At 23.0% G+C, this 21,768-nt stretch overlaps 1 protein-coding gene across 2 annotated transcripts in view; it reads left to right on the top strand.

The window, feature by feature from the left end:
- LOC136976645 (protein turtle-like) overlaps positions 1-21,768 on the top strand; it is a 163,957-nt gene that overhangs the window by 102,444 nt on the left and 39,745 nt on the right. The window contains exons 8-13 of one of the 2 annotated variants that reach the window (XM_067272095.1): positions 757-1,053; positions 7,405-7,530; positions 8,054-8,084; positions 9,921-10,024; positions 12,627-12,715; positions 13,956-14,017. In XM_067272095.1, coding sequence (XP_067128196.1) covers positions 757-1,053; positions 7,405-7,530; positions 8,054-8,084; positions 9,921-10,024; positions 12,627-12,715; positions 13,956-14,009 — 701 coding nt within the window. In that variant the 3' untranslated portion in view covers positions 14,010-14,017. Of the gene's footprint in view, positions 1-756; positions 1,054-7,404; positions 7,531-8,053; positions 8,085-9,920; positions 10,025-12,626; positions 12,716-13,955; positions 14,018-21,768 lie in introns of those variants that run through there. The other variant, XM_067272031.1, reaches the window with a different exon arrangement.

The following is a 21,768-nucleotide window of genomic DNA, read 5'->3' as shown; positions in this document are numbered from 1 at the left end:
CGTTTTTGTATGATATATTTTAATACGGAAGCTTAAATACAAATAAAAATAACCTTGTTCAATCAATAAATTTTTAAAAATTTTCAAATCAGTAAACATTCTAAACATTTATTATTTTATTAAATATATATATTTTTATATGAAAGATATATTGTAATCATTTATCATTTGATTACAGTATTTTCCTGGAGTATAATATATAATATATTTAGAAGTAAATTGATTACACCTAGTAGTGGAATTAATTTTGGTCTCAGGAGATGGAATCTTGCAACTGAAACATTTAAGCCAAATATCTTACCATGGGGATTAATAGCAGTTAGATACAGACATTTTGTTTCCTTCATCCTTCTTTCATCATTTACTATGACTTAATTTATTTTATTTTTTTTTTTTAAGAAAAATAATGTCTGATTTGACAACATTTAGAGACAGTCATTAATAATGATAAATTATTTCACTGTGTTATATACAGCAATATAATTTATAATGTTTTAATATTAAAAAAAACAAAAATTAAGCCAATAAATTACATAAATAATTACAAAATTTAGCATGTAGTATAGTATTTTTCTTTATTTTTAAAAATATTTATTAAAGTATTATTCCGGGTGTTCTTTAGGGAGGGGTGAGTAGAGTTTACTCGTCTTTTTTTGAAATAAAATAAAAATTAAATACTATATTTAAGAAGTAGAAAGTACAATATAAAAAAAAAGAGTATAGGAATTGCAGATATAGTTTTGGATATTTTTTCAGCACCACCGGACATTGTACAGAACTGTACAGTTTTAAACGAAACTGAAGAATCATTGCTTATTGATTGCATAGAGGGATACGATGGTGGATTGATGCAAATATTTAACATAGAAATTTACGACGAATTGCTGTCTAGACTACAAATGAACACGACGTCGGTGCATCCATTTTTTCAACTTCATGGCTTATCGAGTGGAAGGACTTACAGAATAATGATCTATTCTGTCAATTCTAAAGGAAAAAGCATGCCTTACTATCTGTCAGCCAGCACGTTACAACGTGCCGCAAAATTAACAGGCAAGATAACTTCTATTAATGTGTGTTAAATTTTAATGACTTTGCTGATGCTAAAATGCTCTTTACACATCTTTATTTATTTATTATTTTTTCTCGCAGAAAGTATTGTACGTGACACTTCGTTATTCGCAAAAATTTGCTTCACTTTCAAACATTTTTTACACCTGAAAATTCACTTAAATTATTTTTAAAAAACCTCAAAAAATACAGTCGACACACTTTAACAATATTGATTTTTATTATTTATAATTAACGATAAAACATTTTTTTAATAGTTAAAATTACGTAACACACCTTTCGTAGATTTAAAAATTGTTTTCGTAATTAATATAAGTATTTTATTTATTTTTATAAATTAATTATTGATAAATCATCATTATGACTTTTAAAATATTATTTTTCAAATTATTTGTTATTAAAAATAAGTTTTTAAAATATTTATCAAGCTTGAAATTCGTCTCGACTTAAAATATATATACAGTAGTTACATGTGATGTTTACTCAAGCAGACTTACAGATACATACACAATATATATTAATTAATACATTCACATATACGTAGTGAGTGTGTGTATGCAAGTGTTTTAATCACGTATATACAGTGTGCTATTTGTGAAATTTCTAGAGGGGATGATCACTCCTATAGGCCTAATTAGTTTCTCATTTAGGGGAGGTGGGTCTAAGATCATGGTAATACTACTATTGCAGTTCTAAAAGAATTAGAAATTAATTAAGATAGCTTACGTGTATTGTAACAGGTTTTAGAACCACTTTAAAACATTCAACACTAAAAGGACACCTCTGAGCAATTCTCCACCAGGTTTCTAGTCCAGGAGGAGATCATTAGGTATGTTTATCTTAAACATTTCTAAACGTTACTGTCCAGTAGTATCGACAACAGTAGTCAAAAGAACAAAGCGAAAGGAATGAGAGCAAACAAAATGGCTGCTAACCATTTCTGTTGAAAAAACACGTACAATTTAGACGTCACAAATGATGATTACATACTTACACCTAGAAAACAAGTTTGTACTTTGTGTAAAATTAAACTTCACACTGACGAGTTTGATAAAGAAGCTATCCACGGTTGGCACACCCCATTTCTGCACAGCGGGGGATATGAAAGTAGAAGGAAAAATTCCCAATTCCTCTTCAAATCGCACACTTATATGTATATAATGTATCTAAATATAAGTATACACGTTTATTCTATGTACATACATATATATGAATTTTCAAGCTTGATAAAAGTGTATATATATATATATATAACATATATGAATATTATAAAAGTAACAAATCACAGAAATTCTTTCATACAAGTTCTTTCAAAATTTATTGTAATTCAAATTATACTTGTTAGAGTTCTTTCTATTGATCAAGTTGAATGTCTGGCAATTCTTTGTTTTTTCCATTAAGGAAAATGATTGTGTATAAGGATGTCAATGATTAAATAGATAAGCATTTTAAGATAATTTGTTTTTTTTATTGGAGAAGAAACCTTAATACATAAGAATCTACTAAATTAAATATTCAAAAATTCATTTATTAAAAGAAAAAAAAAATGTATAAAACATAGGATTAAAGGTAATAAAAAAGAATTAAGTAAAGTAATAATTCGAAAATAGTAATTTGTTTCGAATTTAAACAATAACTGTATTATTTTGTAAGAGAAAAAATAATATACATGATTTTTCATTTATAATATCATTTTTTACAATGAATTTAAACAATAAGAAGCCGAAAAAAAATAACAGAATTAATTCCTACGATGTGAATTTTAAGCATTAAAAATAATCTTATATATTTTTATAATTTAAAGTTATGAGTCAATAAAATTAGAAGAGGACATTAAAACAATTCTTGAGCATTGTACAAACATTAATATTACTTTAAAATATTATTAAAAATTAATATAAAAAAAACTTTCCAATTTTATTTTAAATATATTTAAAAAATTCATATTTAAATTATAAATACATATATTTTATTAGTTAAATCATACTTCAACACAGCTATTTATGTTTAAATTTGAAATTAGTTAAATTATGAACTGTAGTAAGTACGAATGTCTGTCTGTAACTGTAACTCAAATAATAATAATAATAATATATATATATATATAATAAATTATAAGTTTATATATATATATATATATATATAAACTTATAATTTAAATATAAATGGTTGATATTAAGTAGGAATGTTTCTTATTTAAATTATAATTTTATTCGTACTTACTACCATTTTTTCACGTCTTGTTTATAAAATTAATTTCAAAAAAGACGTTTTAATTATACAACTGAATTGTTAATTATTTAATTACAAAAAGTATTTAATTCTAATTTTTTAATTTAAAAATAATTATCTTAAAATAAATGTTAAGTTAAAGGAACTTAATTTAGATTTTTCTAATTTTCATCGTTAACGTTTCAATCTCTATTTTTCAATCTTAATAAAAGAATAAGATTGAATTGTTAATGTTTGAATAGAAAATAAAGATTTCGAAGCTTCGAGTCAACAAGAAAATTTTTACTTTCCAACATTTTCTTTCTTGATTTTAATGTAATTAATCATACTTTAAAATTTAAAAAAAAAACATGTCAATAGATTTTATCACGATTCTTCTTACAGAAAACAGATTTTTACAAGTATTTTTACATAGTTTTTAATTAAAAAAATATTAAAATTTTAACGTAAAATATTTAAAAATTACGTAATTAAGACATTCACAAAATTAATTAATCATTTTAATTAATTATTTTCCCAAAAATTAATAAATTAATATATAAATTAACTTTATTAATGTCTTATTTAATGATAGACTTTATGTTTAAATTAATAACGAAGTTGGCCGAAAAGATAATAATTGTACCCCTTTAAGTATAATGATTTCGATTATTTAAAAATTTTAAATAATAATAATATTGTGTAATATTATTTAAATATTTTTATTTATATATATGTGTGTATTTTTAAGATATTCTCATTGTAAAAATTGCATTTTATTATTTGAGGAAACGAATATTGTTAACAATAATAATTATAGTGGCAATATCAATAAGCATTAAGTTTAATGAGATTGTTTTCGTCATGTTATTAAATTTAATATCATTCCTTTGTCAAATGATAATTTTCATTTCTAAGTCTTTCTCTGATAGGAAGAAATTTGCAGAAAATTCATAAGAGAAATCTCGTAAAATCTAACGACTTCTTTATATTATTTGATAATTTTTTAAGGAAATATCTTTAAATATTTATATATTAAATTTAAATTAATAAAGAATCAATACTTTATATCAATTTAAGGCACGAAAAATCACGAATAATTATTCAAATTTTAAGTTTAAATCCTTTATGTTGGATACTTAACTTGGAATTATGTTTAAATTATTTTATGTCGAATGTTTTAAGCGATTTTTTGGTTTTTATTTGATAATTAAAATCGTTATAATTACTTCAAAAAGAATTTAAATGAATAAATGTTTATAGTTTTGTATGCAGCTAATGACTAGAAAAAACAAAGAGAAAACCATTATCAGCCATTAAAATAAGTAAATATAACTGTTTTACAAGCAAAATATTATACAAATTTCCCCGTATATTTATTTATTTTAACATAAAGAATAAAGATTTACAATCAATTATTGTAATTTGGTGATGTAATTCCATTACTTTCATCCAATGGATAAAGCATCCTTACAGTCAAATATATTATATTTATCTTTATATACTAAAATTAAATCAATAGCTTACATTTAAAATGTTTAAATATGGTGAAACATTGAATTATTGCTTCTGTTCACCATGTACAATACGTTAAGTTATTATTTATTGCTGTCTCTACAGAATACTTTTAATTAAATAATGTAAAAAATTATAAAATTTAATAATAAAATACAAACAAAATCAAGGGTGGAAAATTGCGATTTTTATAGTTTCATCCCTCCATTTCTCACCCCCTTTAACACGTATAAAACTAATTTTTATATTACAAATTATATGTCATTTTATTTTTAAATTATAGAAAAAATAATTTAAATATATTACAATTTATCTTATTATTATATTAATCAATAAATTGAATCTGGAAATACTCCAGATATGTTAATAAGGTTGTAATTAAATTAAGTAATTCAGAAAACACCATTAAAAAAAAATATTTGCAAGACTTATTACCGTGTCTGCAACTAGAATTAAGATCCGACGTTTTAGACGTAGAATAACTTTAATTTAGAATTTTTAATAAAAAATAAAAATAAGTTTTAGAAGTTATAAATTACAATTTTAATAAATCAAAGAAAATTTATATAAGAATTGATAAAATGTGTCAATCTGTATGTACAATATCTTTGATTTATCTAAAATAATAATTCTTTGTCGGCAGATTACTCGATAATTTTCTAGAAAATTGATAAATGGGAAAGAGATGTCGAATAATTTGTTTAAGTTCCGTCTGAACGGGATTAAATTATTTTAAAATAAAATATCTCTAACGGAATCTTAATTTAAACAGGAGAAAAAAGAAATTCATGATGGTTCTGTTCGTGACATACACGTGATATATTCGTGATGATAATATATTCATGATATATTAATTTACATTCTTTAAATGCAGATTATGTATATTCCTTTTACTTCCTTCCTTTCTTTTACTTACGAAATAGTTATGAATCTACTAAAATCTTTAATGAAACGAAATATCTGGCGACAGAACACGCTAAGTCATGACAAAATTATGTATTCAATATTCCACATTCACTACTACTGCCTTTACTACTACTATGATTATAGCTACGAAAAGTAGTTTTGTCAGATTTCTTCATCATTTTTAACTTGCAACTGTTTATGTAATGCATTAAAATGACAGTAATATATTATAAAATAAAATGTTTTCAGGTAGAAATTCGAAAATATTTTAAATATTTAGCCTATTTTCTAAATTAATTTAATGCATCTTTGATATTTTCATCAGTCTAGTGCTTTCCTCTTACCAGTCCTATTAATGTGCAGAGTGTACTTTCTTTCTATATATATATATTTTTTTAATTTTTCAACAGAAATTCATTTTATTTTTATAAGTTTTGTTTCGTGAAATTAATATTTATGAAGGTAATTACCAAGTGTAAATTGTAGAATTTATATATTATAATTCAAATCAACATTTATCTGATAAAATTTAGACGAAAACTCTTCTTTTTATATCCCTTTTCATATTGTAAGTATCCGGTAACCATCGAGAAATATTTGTATTTCTATTGAAACATAACAGATACCAAAAGCATAAGACCGATTTTTAATGCTGCTGATACGTTAGAGACACATCTCCAGATGTGACTGAAATATGCAGACGTTATACAAGTCTCAATCCCCAAAATCCCTACAACATTTGTTGTCGCACAGTCAAGATATCATCAGAAACGTCAGCGAAATTTTTCTTTTTTACTTCTTATTTTTTATAACTTAGAAAATTGCATCACTGAAAATTCGCAAATGGATTCATATTCGTATTCTATTCAAGTCTGATTTTCTGTTAGGATTCTGAATAGTGTATAGGATAAAATAACCAGAGTGAGAGAGTGAGTGAGAGAGGTATCGATTCACTTATTTTTTTTTTATGTTATCTATCTATATTCTGTATTCGATTGTTATGTAAAAAATTCAATTGTGTAAATTTTTTTTCTAACAATATAATATTAATAAATTGTATTCAATGTCTTTTGAGTAATTTACAATTTTATGGACTATTTCACAGAATATCTTTTATATAAATCATATTACAATATAAAGAATTCATTTGAAATCTGTTGATTTCAATGGATTTCTCTTCTTCTTGTAATAATAATATTTAGAATTTTTTAGTAATGTATTTAATGTTTTTTCTTTAATTTTAATATGGAAGCGATTATTATTATTCCTATATAAAAATGCAATAATAATTCCTGAATTAATTAAAGTGTAACAATAATAATGTATCCCTTTATATAAAGCTTACTAAAATAAAGAGAATTTCTATTAAAATATGTTAATTTAAATTAACTCTTCTTTTTTCTACAATAATATTAAAGAACTTTTTAGTAAATTATTTAATTTACTTTTTGTTTTTAAACAGTAGAAGGAATTATTATTATTATTATTAATTACACTTGAATAAAATCCAATAATAATGATTCCTTCCATTCCTGAATTAATTAAATCTAATAATAATATAATTTATATAAGTTTTACTACAATAGAGAAAGGATTTATTTACAGTCTGTTAACTCTTTCTGTTCTTTTTATAAAAATAATAATAATATTAAATCAATTTTTTAAAGATTTTACAGTAAATTATTTGATTTTTAATTTCAGGAATGGAAGGTATCATCATTATTAGACCAGTGTTAGGTCTCCTTATTTCTGTTGTCATCATTTTAGTTATCATAACAGTAATTATCACAGTTTTTCTACAAGTACGAAAGAAACGTAAGAGACAAGGTAAGAGAAGAACATTTTTACAACAACTTTTAAAGAATATTTAACAAATACTTTACATGATTGATTACAAAAGCATTTCTTCTTCTTTTTATTATTATTTTTTTCCACCTTCTTAATTTTCTTCTTGAGCTTCCATATTTAAATCAAAATTAATGTTGCTTAGCAACATGTCGATAGTATTAACAGATGGTGTGCGATGAAAGTATTTTGCATTTTAAGTTGCTAAAATAGAATATTTTATTTCTTGATGGTAATTAATCCGTGGAGTGTATACTCATGTAAAACACATGAACATTAATCAAAAAAATTTTTTATATTTTATTATATTATTTTTTTTAATAAAAAACATTGTCAGATGAGAAATGTTTTCATTGTTCTTTCACTTAAGATCGATTAAGATATTTTTTATTATTTTTATTTTTACTTTTTTATAAAAAATTCGACGTAAATTAATAAAATTTTTTCTTAAATATTTACTTTAATAAACGTAAAAGATAAAAAGCTAACAATCTAATGTTTTTAGGCACCAGAAATTCTCCAGGAGTTGCAGATAAGTAAGTAGAAATTATTTTAAGTGCTAAAATATATAATAAATTATTACTTATGCTTCTAATGATTTATTAATTATTCTAAAATTTTAAATATTTTGGCACTTTACATAAACTTTAAAAAGTTTTATCTTAATATATTTAAAATATAAAAATTCTTTTTTTATAACTTTGTAAAATTAAGAATAAATTAAATAGACTTTAAATATTAAAAAATTATATTATTTATTTTAAAGTTATATTTTTTATTTTATACAAATGTTAAATTATATTTTATTTAATTAATTATTTTATTTAATAAGAATAATAATATAAGCATTTTGTTAAATTTAAATTAGAAACAAGATGATAATAATTTTAATTATAATAAATTATTTTGAATTATTGAATGATTATTTTATTTTTACATTTAATTAAATTTTAATTAACTAAATAAAAACTTTTTGAAATATTTAAGAAATATTTTAATTAAAATATAATAAATTATAAATACATTTTATTAAATAAAATATATAATTAATTATTATTTAAATCATTTATTACTAGAAAAATTATAATAAATGACTTAAATATATTGTATGAATAATGATGAATGTATTGTTTAATACGATTCTTGATTTAAATAAATAAATAAATTGGATATTTGCTGGAATAATTTAGTCACAAATTATTTTCTTAATGCATTTAGATACATATAAAGCATTAGAGAAACATTTGTGTCAAGTCTCTAATGCTTTATATTATCATTGATGATGATAAATTTTCATTTATTATTATTATTGTTCGAATTATTGACAATAAAAATTCATTATTGTTCCTATAGTTTAAGTTATTAAGCCATTCACATAACCCCCATCTGATTGATATATAGCCATAAGCACCACTCCTATTTATCGAACAAATATGGAGCATCTGTTCAGGACAGCCTCCCTGCTTTTGACTGATGTGATGCCTTCCTGTGTAAAATTTTGTGAATAGGCAAAGCTATCATAGATTTCTCCTATGTCTACTTCTGAACTTTAATAATTTAACTTAGAAATATTTTGTAAATATATCTAAAAAAAAGAATTTATATAACAGAATTTTAATGTATTCAGGCACGTTATTTTGTAATTATTTCGTTCATTTGGAGGAAATTGTAAATTTATTAAGCTTTATTTTTTTAAAGATTGCATTTTATATAGAGACAAATGTTTAAATTTAGTTCGTCTGTATGACTGTACATTTTGTAATGTAAGAAACTTTCAGGTTTTTTAAATGTTAGGACACTTCTTAATAGTTTTTAAATCTATTAAGAAGGATATTTAATAGTAAAAATAACTTGAAGATAGAAAAAATCAAGTTTCTCCTATTGAGAATATTAAAAATTTTATTTTATTTTCTATATTTTTGATTTTTTAAAATTATTTTGTGCTTATTTTCCAGCATTATGTTTACGTTCAATTGCTTATTTTTTAAAAGTACAAATTACATAAAAAGGTACACAGTATATTTACGTTGTAACTATTAAAACATCTTGGGAATTTATAAAAAATTAAATTATTTATATACACGGCGGATCATATAAATTATTATTACGCATAATATAAACTTACGATAATAAATTATAACTATAATTCGTATTTGATGTTTATAATCTTCCAATGTATAGATTCTAAACGGGATTACTCATTTTAATCTTTAATACACTCCATTAGAAATTTATATAAACAATTTAAGACGTGCGTAAACATATTTCGAGATTTATGGATAATTTATTATGAATTAATATAATGTATAAAGTAAATAAAATATAAATGGATTTTTTGATAGATTATATTTTTATCAATTCGATTTTTTTAGATGCGAAACTCCATTGAAAAAAGATACGGATGATATGTTAGAAGGTGAAGAAAAGGGACCAGACATCATACCAACAAATACAGATAGTCGCTCTAACTATGCAGGTAAAAATGAATTTTAAAAAATCAATTATTTAATGAAAACATATAATTATTCTGATAAGAAAGTCATCGGTTTAAACCCTCTTGTAAAACGAAAGATACTTAATAATGATTAAGTGTGACATTCAATCTAAACATATGATAGTCGAGTGATTAATACAATTATAATGTTTAGTGACATTTCACAAGATTATGTTGCGTGGATGTGAACTGTAAGTAAATATAATCCAATCATTACACCGCTTTCATATTTACATGTAACTATAGGTGTAATATAAACATTAACTAAAACACTCAAAATGTATGAGAGCTCTTAAAATAACTCATTTTGCATATGATTATAAGTATTGATCATAAATTAAACTAAATCATACACATCCTTTTAGTGTTCTAATTATTAATTAATAACTGTAACTAACTTTTTTAAAAAAAAAGGGAGAAGAAACTGCTTTAAGAGATTAGTATAGAAAGAAGAAAGAAAAGGAATTAAGAGAATCACTTAACGGCTTGGGATGTTTTATTCCTGTGGGAAAAGGAAATCCATTGCCAATAGCCTGAATGACGTCAGGACTGACGTCATATTTTCTGTTTGTTACACAGAAAGGAATCGATCCAGTAGAGAAAAATATTTCTTAGACGGTCGAATCTTATTGTTCCAGCAAAATGACACTCGTAAGGTGAATGCTTCCATATATAATATTGATGGCGACTCTTGGAACTCATTTAAAATATTAGTACAATAGTTAAAGAGGATATAGATATTGACTTTTAGTACACATTGAATCAATTATTTGAAGACGTAAAGTGCCATTAATTATAATATAGAAAAATTTAAGAATTTCGAAAGGTTTATGTAGATAATTCGAAGGTTTATTCGAAGATAAATTTGCTCTTTCTTAAAAAAACTTAACATTTATTTCGTTTAAGTTGAATTATTACTTGTAAATCATATTGATATTCATTAATGTAAATCGTATAAATTACTTTCTTATGTAGGTCATAATAAATTAGTTTTTTTCATTTAATTCTATCGATTATTTTTTAATTTTTATTATTATTATTATTTAAATGCTTTATGAATTTTCTCTTCCTGATCATAATCTTATTATATTAAAATATTCATTTTATTTATAAAACTTAATCTATTCGTTGATTTAATAAAAATTTATTATTTTAAACGTCATTAATTCGAAATTTGTAATTATTAACACTAAAAAAATGATAATTTAAATAATTCTTTTTTAAAATTATTCAAAATAATATCTGAATTTTAGAAAATAAAACACTTTTTAATATTTTTAATTTAAAAAAATGTTGCACTTATTTATTTAAAAGAAAGAATAAAATAAAAAAGATTCAAAAAGGTGGAAGCGAATTTAAAATGTTTTGAATTAAAATTTTTCAATTCTATTTTTATTTACTTAAAAAAAGAATTTAAAAATTAATAAATAAATTTTATAAATTTAATTTAATTTAATTTAATTTTTAAAATATTTAAATATTGAAGTATATATAGTATTTTTTAACATTAATTTTCACAAATATATGTTTGAAACTTATCGATAGAGGGAGGCACATTGCTAAATCAAGTGTGAAAAACGCCCCCTAAAATATTTATAACAAATTAAAGCTAAAAAATATTCAATGATAAATTATAATTTAACTTTATTTTACATAGAAAATTGATAAAAATATAAATAAATAATCGATTTTAAATCCTCTAATTAGGATTCTCCAACCTTTCTTGCTTGTCGATCCCTTTGCCAAATTAGTTTTATTTCAACCTATTTGTAATTTATTCTTGTTTTATATTAATATAAAAAGTATACTGTAAATTAAAATTAGAATTGAATAGATTTTTAAATAAAATAAAAGTAAATCTTCCACCCCAAACGAGCCACAGTAATTTATCGACTGTGTAGATAAATCGAATGACATCTCAAGGGTCACTAGCAACCAGGTTGGGAATCCTGCTCTAAAATATAATTTTTAAAAGTAAAATATATCTATACAATGGTAAATTTTTTCAAGAAAAATGTCATATCTTACTTGTACATATAGAAATATATACTATATATTTAGATTTATGACATGAAAATATCTATTATTCTTTGTTATGTTGTTATATATATATATCTTCAGGATATAGCATATACATTTTTCTTTATATTAAAAATGTTACTTCAATACTAATCTAAAATGCAAATAATTTTTTTAACAAATAATAAACTTCTTATAACTTACTTTTTCATGAAAAAAACGACTAAATTCATAATAGAAAACACGAAAAAAAATAATAATATAATTTACTAAAGATCATCTTACTATAGTGCTGTTTGTCGTAAAATATAAAGAATTCTTGTCTTTAATAAGAGGGGGGAAATCCTCTTAAGTCCTTATTTTCTTCATGTAAATATCTTATCAAGAGCAACCTTCTTGTAAGCAAGTTAATCCCGATGTTGCATTATACATCAAAGATAAATAAAGAGCATCGATTTTCATATCGGTACACAGTTGTTAAGAAGTGATCCGAAACTTCAATGAAACGATTATTTTGGAATCATTTATTATGAAATCAAATCAAATTCGTTTTGTATCTCTCTAGGCAGCAGGACTATTAGCAGACATTGGAGCGATCCATCGACGGAGGGTAGCATTGAAGCAAGAAAAGTTAACCACTCTACCTTCGATAAGGTATGTGTTATTTGATAGTCCCTATAGAAATTCTTTGCCATTAAACTTATCCATTAGCAAAACAACAACTCTATGTTAAATTTCATATTTTAAAAACACGTTTTTACAAAGATATTTTTTTTAATAAAACAAAATATTAAAGTAAACTCTTACCGAACAGAATGTGTTTGGAAGTAACTTATTCCGTTTGGTAGGGGTGTATTTAAGTAAAATATACGTCAGTTAACTTGATTTATAAAGTAATTTATCTTATAAGATAATAAATTTAAAATAATGTAGTATTTTTCTAAAATTTGGAAACTTATTCACGTTATAATAAACCGTTTTTGAATGAAATTCGGGGTAATTTAGAACTTCAAACAAAACCAAATTTCAACTGAAAAAATGGTTTCCTTTAACCAAAATTGGCCAATTTACCAACAACAGAAAAACTTTTCTTATATATTTTTATTGTTAGAAAGTAGATAACTTTTAAAGTATATATATATTTATATTTATATATTTCCTTCTTTTAAAAATCTAATGCAAAGCTATAAAGTGAATAAATGAATTCGGTAAAAGTAGTAAAAAGTATATTTTATAAAAGTCAGTAATTTTCGGTAGTAGTAAATCCTATTATCACTTTCAAAGAAAACTTTCATTAGAAGTAAAATAAATCAAAATAAAGTGGACAGTTATGTATCAAATTTTTGGAATGAATGTATTTTTTATGATCTCGATACATTGCAAATGATAAAATATTTACAAAATATTCGCCGAATGGCTAAGAGCATAGGTTATATAAATATTTTATTTTTTAACATGTATATCTTGAGTAATTTATTAGAACTTATACAGTAACTTATATTGAGAATATGGAATGCATCTCTACTATATTTTGTCTCAAATATCTAATTTTCATATAAACAAAGTAAGAATTATATATATTAGTCTATCAGGTAGGAAAGGTCAAAGTAAGAATTATATATATTAGTCTATCAGGTAGGAAAGGTCAAAGTAAGAATTATATATATTAGTCTACTCAGGAATAGTAAATTCATTCACTGGAATATTAAATATATAAGTAAACTTAATATGTTGGAAACCTTTATTTATTATATAAACTTATAAATGTTCTCGTATAAGTAACATATTTCTAAGCTTTATATTTTATTTTATATGTTTTTATGTTATGTTATGTTTTGTTATATATTTTATATGTTTTTATATTTTATTTTCATGTTTTTATGTTATATATTAGGGGGTTGATCCTACTCAATGGTCTAGGCTGAAGATAAGAAGAGTGAGAGGATGAGAAAGAGGAAATATAAATTCTTAACTCCGTTACTAAAATAATTTATTTAAAAAATTAGCATTTATGTATGCTTATATATCACATTTTTATCATTTTAAAATGTTATAAAAGTTTTTAAATTAACAAATTTATTTATTTAGTAGTTAATAATTTGAGAAGAATTTTTAAAATATATTTACATTGCTAAATTATTTTTCTAATTATTCCTTTGATTAAATTAAGATTTTTTTGCGAATATTTTTAATAATTTAAATGTTTTTTATGTTTTTATATAGATGTAAATAATTTATTACAAAAAAGCACCAACATTTATATAAAAAAGTCTACCCAACTAGGAGTTCACAACTCCCCAACTATAATAGAAAAACAAAAGAATATTGTTATAGTAATTAAGAAAATATATGTATAAATAAAATTAGAAAAATTAATATCTAAATTATCGATAAATTAATTAAATTTATATTTATTTTCTGGAAAATCGATCATATAAACTGTGTAGAAGTAATCATATGACTGTGTAAAAACAACAGATCAGAAATATTGGTTTATAATCTTGTATAAATGTCTTTTTTAATATTGTACAATAATAAATTTGGTTTTTTTTCCAAGATGAACAGAAAATTTAGTTTGGTTTATTGATAGAATAATCAAATGTTAAACTTGGAAGACACGTTGTCTGGAAATTGATTAAAATATAAACATGACATTTTATCGTAACTCGAACTCATTATTTTAAAATTTATTGAAGAATTTTATATTAAAAAATAAATAAAGTAAATAAGTTAGAGTTGTTATTTTCTCAATAATAAAATTACTCATTGATGAAATTTTCAAATTTTTATTTATGTATGAATCGATGAAATTTCTGTATTTATTATTCTATATTGCAAAATATCAGTTAAATTTATCTTCTATTTGTTTAATATCATTGATCGTTTGTTCATCTAATTTAAGTTCTTTTATTTTATTATTTGTTTCCTCCTTTTGCATTCCAATAGTATGATCAAACGAATATATCAAATTCCAAAAAGTCATTATTACTTTTACATGATTGAGTTAACTGAGGGGAGGATAAAGAAATTACAAAAATAAAATACTTTGAACTCTAACAATTGCTTCATTTTATCATAAATTTTTTTAATACTTTTTTTTGGGGTGGTTTTCTATTAATTTATCTATGTTACAAATTTTGTATCAAATGACATTCTAGCCTTTTTTCCCTTCATATATCACAGCTCTAACTCCACCCTCTCGTATTTTTTTTTTGAAGATAAGTATCATATAATGATGTAAGTTTTTGAGGATAAATGTTACAATCTAACGACTTAAGTCTGTAGAAGAGAGTACCCAATAAAAAAGATATTTTTGTCCAGAAGAACAATTTGATCTTAGAAAAAAATAATAAATTATTGTTTAAATTATCCAAATTTTTATGCAAGTAATTGTATGGATATATATATATATATATATATATATATATCATTATATCAGATATTATACATATATAATATCTATACAATTATCTTTTTTAGAATCATTAAAATTGAAATATATATATTCACTATATTTGTAATGTTAAAAGTATTTTCTGTTAACGCTATCTGCACTAAATATTATACATTAGACATGCATACATACATACATACACGTATATATTCTATATTTTACATATTGTATCATAGTGCACATCCAAACTCAAGCACACAATATTATGCATACATATTTTTTCATGTATGTGTGTATATATATATATATATTATATTAAGATTATGTACTAATACATACCAACAAATCTATGCTTCAACACTCATAAAATACTTTACACTGATTACAATTATATACTTTCTGCAATTTTAATGTTTGAGGAAATTATATACAGTTTCGTGTATAACTTTCTCAAATAGAATCCACTATATTCAAGGAAATTTCTCACAAAACTGCATTCTCTTGTCCATAATGAGCATATAAGAAATTTTAAATGTATTTATTTAGTATAAATTTATTATATTATAAACTTTTTTTGATTATTGTCTTATATTTTGTTCTATAAACTGAAAGATATCCAGAAGTTTTCTTTTTTTCTCGTAGTAGAGTTATATTGAGTGTAATTTAATTTATGACAGTCGTTTTATTATTTGTATTTTGTTTACTTTATATATTATTTCGTTGACTTGTACAGGAAACACAATCTTGAGTTGAATACTAAAGGAACTGAAAAAATTCGAATAGAACAAATAACAAGTATAACTTTTGACGTAATTTGGGTCATATTATTCAATAATATTATATACAGGATTTACATATTTCAGATATACCTAATGCATGATTCATAAAAGGCAATAAAAATATAAATTTTAAAATTTTTAGTCTCCTGATACATATTTGTAATTATAAGCTATCTTGGCCAGTATATAAATATTAAAGTATATATATAATTAAATAAAAATGTTAAAAATGTAATATTATTCAAGATGTGTATGCAAAAATATGTAGATGTAAGAATAATGCATAAACATACAAATTTGTCTGCCACAACGACAAGCTGTACACTTAAATTCTGATATGACGTGAATGTCAATAGTCTGATATACAGTACTTGACCTGAATGTCAATAGTCAAGTACAATACAATATATCCGCCCACAGACTTACTACTAAATATGTTTGGGATATATTCTAAGCATAGGCCCACTATGAATAAGTCAATGGCATATTCTGTTATATTTAAGTAATTATGCATGCTCTTAATAACAAAATGGCTTCATTTTTTAGGTTTATTATTTAAATGAAGAGAGAGAAATATACTTTATTATTTCTAAAGATTATATTTATAAATTTAAATAATTATGTACTGTATAATTAATATTAACAATACTTATAATTACTTAATTTTATTACTATATCGTGAAATATCCTAGGTCAAGTATGCAAGCATAAGTAATTCCAGGTGAGGAATTAGAAAAAACTATTTTGTATATAAAAGCCAATTTTAAAATAATTTGTTTATTGAAAGATAATTGTAAATATATGACAGGCATCTCGCGATGCCATATTTAAAAATACTAATTTTTTTGTATGAATAAAGCATTAAATACGAGAGAGTAAACTTATGGATTATGCTATTAGATGTATAATATTAATACTTCCTCAAATATAAGGATATAAAAATGCTCTATTGAGGAAATTTTTTTGAAATTTTGGCATATTATTCTATGAAATTCTTGAATTTACCTTTCTCAGTCATTTTTAATGGATTTATCATATCAAAAGTGCTTATTTAAAAGCGATATCTGTGATTTATTGAACCTTTTTTGTGTTAATATGTAAAAGTATTTGTTAAACAGACGTCACTTATCAACCAAGATCTTGGTTGATAAGTGACTTGGATGCTGAAACCAAGATCTTTCTGTTCAGCATTGATATACTTGTCAACAGAATGCCTTTCAACACATCTGATATAAATGCAAATATTATATTTATCAAAAACGTGTATCAATGCTTCAGATATCGCGTAGTACATGTTTTTTTCTTTAAATAATTTTATTTAATTTGCTTAACATAAAAATGTATATTCTTGCTATATTAACTGAGCTTTTAAGGACGTATAGGGGGTTGTATACGAGTAGAATTTCGTTATAAATTCTGTATGTTTAATGTTATGAACTGAAATGTTAATAATATCACAATAGTGGTGCTTGTTCTTTTATTCTTTCTGTTAAAATTCTATTTTCTGGGAATGTTCTCCAGGTTTTTTTGTCAGAATTTACAAGCAGACTGTACAATGTTTTGTTTACATATTGTTAGCTATTATTATGATAAGCTATATTTATGAAATTCTAAAATATTTCAGAAAAATCAATTCCAGATCTATGTAAAAAGTTGGCTTTCTATACATTAAAAAAAAAAAAAAAACATAGCGACACTATGCTTTATAATTAAATTCGACGAACTAAACTTGTAATTTATCAAAGGAAGGTTTGTCTAAGATTGTGTTTAATTTTAAAATATTAACTAATTTTACGACAGAATAACTATTTATCTCTTTTATGCTGTGCAATACAAAATATTTGAAGCTATATATATATATATATATGAAACATTAACAATGAATGTTAAAGATAAACCTTCAGTACAGACAATAATGTGTAATTTAGTGACGATACATCGTATTTAACCTTTAAAATTTTCTTCCTTGACAATGTTGCCAGGCGATAAAGCATGCTGCTGATATTTTTTTTCTTCTTGATAATGTTGCATGTCAAGAGAAAAAATATTAACAGTTTGTTTTATCGCCCCTAAAATAGATTTAGGGGAATTTAAAAAATTTATTCGTGTTTTAAGTCTAAAAACACAATGAATAGTGATCTTTTTAAAATATTTGCAAATCGATACCAACTAAGGAAAGTTTTAATTTAGAATTATCTCTCTCTACGCTAAAATTTCAAATTTTTTATAAATAATTCGTAAATAAATATATACAAATTAGAAATGCAATAAAACCTGCATAAACCGGAATATTTTACCCATTTAGACAGGTTTCCATTCAGTTTCCGTTTTGGACAGGTTTTATTGTATCAGAATTTATTTTTTCTGAAACATTAAACATAAAATAATTTATTTATATTTTTGTAATCAGAAATTTCATGAATTATCGAATGTGTACTTATCAATATAAAATGTGAGTTTAAAAATTTTATATTTATTAAATTATAAAGGAAAATAAAATAATGTTACTAAAAAATGCAACAGTAAATTGCCAAACTTATCTAAGATAAGTTACATCCTTTGATCCTCCTCTGATGCGGAGGATGAAAAATTTCTGTTTATCAGTCTGCTTAAATATGTTAGAAAAAAGTATTTTTAATGAATAATTAATGTTTCCTACGAAATTTTTGTAGATAAATATCATAGTATAAATTAATTAAATTTTAAATTATATGATTTTAATAAATATTTAACGTATGTCATCTATTCCTGGATTTTTCTAATATAACATTCATAACGATTCAAGAAACGTATGTATTATATATTGGTGATTTCCAACATCAATATGTATTATATATATACGCTTTTTATCAAGATATGATTAAATGACCTCCAGATAAAGTCAAGAATTCTGTTAGAAGAAAAATACATACCTGCCCATTTCATATTCCCGATTATTAGAGTTAGGAATTTTTTAGTAAAGTTTTTTTTATCTAAGTTTAAATATTTATATATAAACTCAGATGAGATTCCTAATTTTATATTTTATGTGAGAATAAATTTCTTTATTTGTTTTTTTAATAATTAACCCATTTATAAGCTCACGAACATTCAATGATGATGGAGGATTGTTCATTATCATCCTTACTCTACAAAATTGGCAATTTACTGCATGCCTCCCTCGCAAATAACACTAAAATATTTTTAGGACATTAAATATATTTTGCTATATCAAGAGAATGTTTGATATAACAAAAAATTTCACGAAATTTCTACCATTGTAAACACTTTAACTTTGTCCATTTTCCTTAACAACCGAACCGAAATGGTAAATTTTTAAAGGTTAAACATTCGATAAAACGAAAATTTTACTAAGAAAAAAAATAGGAAAAAAATAATTTAAATAATTTAAATTACATTTTATTTTGGCTGAAATAAAGTATTAAAAGGTACAATACACCTAAGTTAAGCTAACATAAGCTAGTGTATTATTTAATTAAAATTTTAGAATAATAATGAAATTTTAGTGTATAATATCTATAATTAATTAATTATATTTTAATTTTTATTTAAACGCTTTAAATAGTTTTTTTAAAAGCTGTATTTAAAGCTGTTTAATAGCTGTTTTCTTTAATGTAAGAGCCGAGAATGCATGCACCATCTGGTTTATTCGAGCTATTAATTGTTTTCTTTATTGTTCTTTATTAACTAAAATGCAAATTTCCTGCCATACAGATAACCCAGGAAGGAAACTTTTTAAATAATAATAATAATAAAAAACTTATTAATTTTCGAAATTTTCAGTGAAATTTTGTTTATAAGCAACAATTTAAATAAGAACAGAATTTTAAGAATTGAATCCTGTTTAGGAATTTTTACTTGTATATTTAATTTAAATAAAATTAAATTTATAAATAATATTATTTAGAATTTAGAATATAATAAAAATTTTAATATTTTGAAATCAATTTTATTATTTTTACTTATTTTTTCCTAAACCAAAATCAATGGCGAAGAGAAGAAAAAATTGATAAGATGAAAATAAGACATTTTGACAAATAAAATGGTGTTTTAAAACGTATTTTTTATAAGAAAAATGACGTTTAAAATTATTTTTAAATCGTAGAAAATAATATAAATTGAATAAAATTATTGTATAAATATAATATTTTTATACCTTTACTGTTGTCTAAGAGAGAAGATTATACACAGATACGCGAAGAAATAGAAATAAATAAATATATAATAAAGAAAAATAACATTTATTTTAAATTTAAATAATGCACAAATAACGTCAAATCTCAATATAACGCCATCCTGGTAAAGCGCCAAAGTATCTTCTATAAAACGCTTTGTTAGCACCAAATCACGTGTACAGACGTAACAGTTTCATTTGAGGTGTTTCGTTTTATCGTCACCCTAGGTTTAATGTCAATTTTAGAGACGTTAAATTGCAGTTACAGTATACCGTACTCACATATACATATCATGAGTTTATATATGTAAAAATTATATATCACATTATATAGTATAGGCTGTAGATAATAGATGTACAGTACTGTAGAGTGTTGCTCATTATATTAAATAATTTTTCGTTATATGGAGGATTAAATGATTTAAATCAAATGATTGAACTGTAATTACTAAGTATTAATTAATTTTCAAGTAATAATACTTATAAATTAATTAAATAAGCTATCGTTTATTTCTGATGTTATATCGGGTGTTTGTTGAAAGCATTAAAAATAAATACAGCCAAATTTCGATTTAGAGAAACCGTTTCCTCGATTTAACGTTTGAAAGTTATCGAAAAGGAGTGAATTTAGTAACTGGCAAGTACTAAAGAACTATTTAATTAATATTTTCGGGGAGGATTCGTTAACGGATGCTTGGAACTTTAAGAGGATAGCGCTATTCAGGGGGCTCAGTATCGATTTTGGCTGTATTTATTTAATTGTAAGTAATTAATTTAAGTGAAATTTATACAAAAGGTAAGTTCTAAAATGTTATAAATATCGAAAATAAAATGTCAAAAGAACAATAGATTTTGTACAATAAACTAAAGAAACAACGGATTTTTCAAGCTGTTATTAAATTAATAAATGGTTGTAGTTGATATAATAGAATAAAATTATTAAATTTGAACAAAATTAATAAAAAAATTCTGTGTTTCCTGTAGAAATAAAATGTGAAGTCGATATCAAAGTTTAATATTAAAGAGTACGTGTTCCTTCGTAGCATATTAAAAACACCGAGAATGATTTAAAGTGCATTTAAGAAAACATTTCCAATTAAAATTACAAGAACTTAATAAAAACTCTTCTACAATTCTGAAGATTGTTTAATAAAATATTTTGATTCTGATATTAAATTGATAGCTTGTGTAACTCTATACTCTACGAGAATTTCTTAAATCTAAAACATTCAAACCTCGATTTAGCGCTCTGAAATTAGCACTAAAAACATTGTGACGCTAAATTGAAGTATTACAAACTACAGTAACGAGGTGAACACACGAGTTTGAGATGATGAGAGTCACATGATTTAATTCTGGT

This window comes from Centruroides vittatus, unplaced genomic scaffold (genome assembly GCF_030686945.1).
Source record: "Centruroides vittatus isolate TY-2023 unplaced genomic scaffold, ASM3068694v2 contig_10, whole genome shotgun sequence".
Lineage (NCBI taxonomy): Eukaryota > Metazoa > Arthropoda > Arachnida > Scorpiones > Buthidae > Centruroides > Centruroides vittatus.
The sequence above is the reverse complement of the archived record's forward strand: the minus strand, read 5'-3'. Positions and strand labels throughout refer to the sequence as shown.